The 2,132-nt window shown below is 68.5% G+C and overlaps 1 protein-coding gene across 1 annotated transcript in view; it reads left to right on the plus strand.

The window, feature by feature from the left end:
* Nucleotides 1-2,132, plus strand: part of SLC6A19 (solute carrier family 6 member 19) — a 21,667-nt gene that overhangs the window by 6,347 nt on the left and 13,188 nt on the right. Inside the window, 1 exon segment of the mRNA XM_011373914.1 lies at nucleotides 52-241. Within this exon segment, the coding sequence (XP_011372216.1) occupies nucleotides 52-241 (190 nt within the window).

The following is a 2,132-nucleotide window of genomic DNA, read 5'->3' on the forward strand; positions in this document are numbered from 1 at the left end:
CGGGGGCGCTGTCTGTCCGGCCACCCGTCTGGGGCGCACGCGTCTCCCTTGGACCACCCACCATCCCCTCGCTTTCCCGTGGCCGCTCATCCTGCGGCGCGTGACTGAGGGTCCCTGTCTGGCTTCAGGTTGCAGAACTGGCCAATCCGGTGACCTGGCTGGACGCGGGAGCGCAGGTCTTCTACTCCTTCTCCCTGGCCTTCGGGGGCCTCATCTCCTTCTCCAGCTACAACTCGGTCCAGTGAGTGTGGGTGGGTCTGGCCGGCAGAAGGCTCCGTGCTGGGAGGCGGCAGTGTGGGGTCTGGGCGGCTCTCACCGCCCAGGACCCTGACGCTGGCCTCCCCGGGGCCTCCCATGAGCCCCTGTGGGCGACAGTGAGCCCTGGTGTTCCCACACGCCCTCCCTGGTAGCCCTTCGGCATCCAGGACCCCAGGTGCCCACGCCCACAGCTACCCAGACCAGCGCCCACTCAGAGGGGCCCCCCAGGGCCTTCGGAGGAACGCAGCTGGTGTCTGTTCACTGCCACCACCATTTATGGGGCGCCTACTGCGTGCCCTGCCTGGCACTCCAGGGTCGGGCCTCCTGCGGTCTGTGGGACCAGCAGGACAGCGGGCCCTGGGCGGGGGGCTTGAGGCCAGGCGGAGTCTCTCATCAGGCTGGGCACAGTCCAAGTGCATCGGGAGCAGACTCGAGTGGGGTAGGGGGTTGGGGGAGGGCGGATGCCCCATGGGCTGCTGGCCGTGGGGGACAGTTTGAGAGGGCGGGGCTGGACAGGGCGGTGGCGAGGTCTCCGGGACACTCTCCAGCAGACTGGACAAGAGGGAGCGGGGACGAGCTTTTATGGATGCTTCACTCCGGCTGGTCCCGCCCCGTGCCCCCCCCCATTCAAAGTGCAGCTGCGGTGGGTTTGCGTGCAGCCGTTGCCACGGTCTAATTATGGAATATGGTCGGCACCCGGAGAAGCCCCCCGCTGGCAGTCACTGCCCCCGCCCCCCGCCCTGGCAACAGGGATCTGCCTTCTCTCCGGGGACCTGCCTCGTCTGCACAGGTCACAGACACGACCCCTGCAGGACATCCGTGGTGTCTGGCTTCTCTCACTGAGCAGTGTCCTCGAGGCTCACCCTTGTTGGTCACGCGTCAGAAGCCAGTGCCATCCAGGGCCTGGGTGGGGCACGTCCTGTTAGCTGCCCCGCTGCTGTCGGATGCCGGGTCGCTTCCACTTTTTGGCTGTTGGGATCCGCGCCTCCGCGAACGCGTGGGCGCAGGAGTTAGTGTGACGCGTGTCCCAGCCTCCTGGCCGTACAGCTGGGCGTGGAAAGGCTCCGCGTGCGATCCGCTGGGAGCCGCCAGCCCGTTTCCGCGGCCGCAGCCCCATGCGCTGCCCCCGGCCGAGTGGCCGCAGCGTCTCACGCTCTCCCACCGCTGGTTACCGTCTTCGGCCATCCTGGTGGTGGGCTGCGGTGTCTCACTGGTTTGCATTTCCCCGGGCGCTCATAGACGAGGTCGGCTTCTCCTGAGAGCATCTGGAGGTGCTCGCATCAGCAGTGGGGGGCAGAGCTGCTGGGTGGGGCTGGGGAGGTCAGCGGTTGAGCTCTGGACATGCTGAGCTGAGGCGGCCTTCAGGTTCAGCTGGCGGTGGGGAGCCCTCAGCTGGGAGGAGACAGGGCCCCAGGGGCCAGGAGGGGGGACAGCGTGGACTGGGGAGGGGCGTGGGCGAGTAGGGGGCCTGGACCAAGCCGCCTCGGAGCCTTCGGGCTGGGACCATGAGGCCCTGGCCATTCCTGCCTGTGCGAGGACGAGGGCTCGGGCTCCCTGAGGACACGCTCGCTGGGCCCAGAGCAGCTGCTGGCCAAGGAGGAATTTGCATACAGGTGTTTCCCACCTCAGTGCTGGGGGGTGAAGGCTGCTCCAGGGACTCGGGGGCTTCTCTGGCTCCAGGCTGCAGCACAGGTGGCTGTGATGTGGTGAGAGGGGACACAGCCCTCTGGTGGCCCTTGCCGGGCACTAGTGGGGGAAGGGTGGGCGGGTGCGCCGCGGCCCCTCCCCCGCCGCACCCAGCGCCGCAGGCTCAGGCTGGGCTCCTTCCCCGTGCCATGCGGCCAGGTGAGTGGACACCGAGCCCCCGGCCCGCG

Source organism: Pteropus vampyrus, unplaced genomic scaffold (genome assembly GCF_000151845.1).
Source record: "Pteropus vampyrus isolate Shadow unplaced genomic scaffold, Pvam_2.0 Scaffold235, whole genome shotgun sequence".
NCBI classification, from domain to species: Eukaryota; Metazoa; Chordata; class Mammalia; order Chiroptera; family Pteropodidae; genus Pteropus; species Pteropus vampyrus.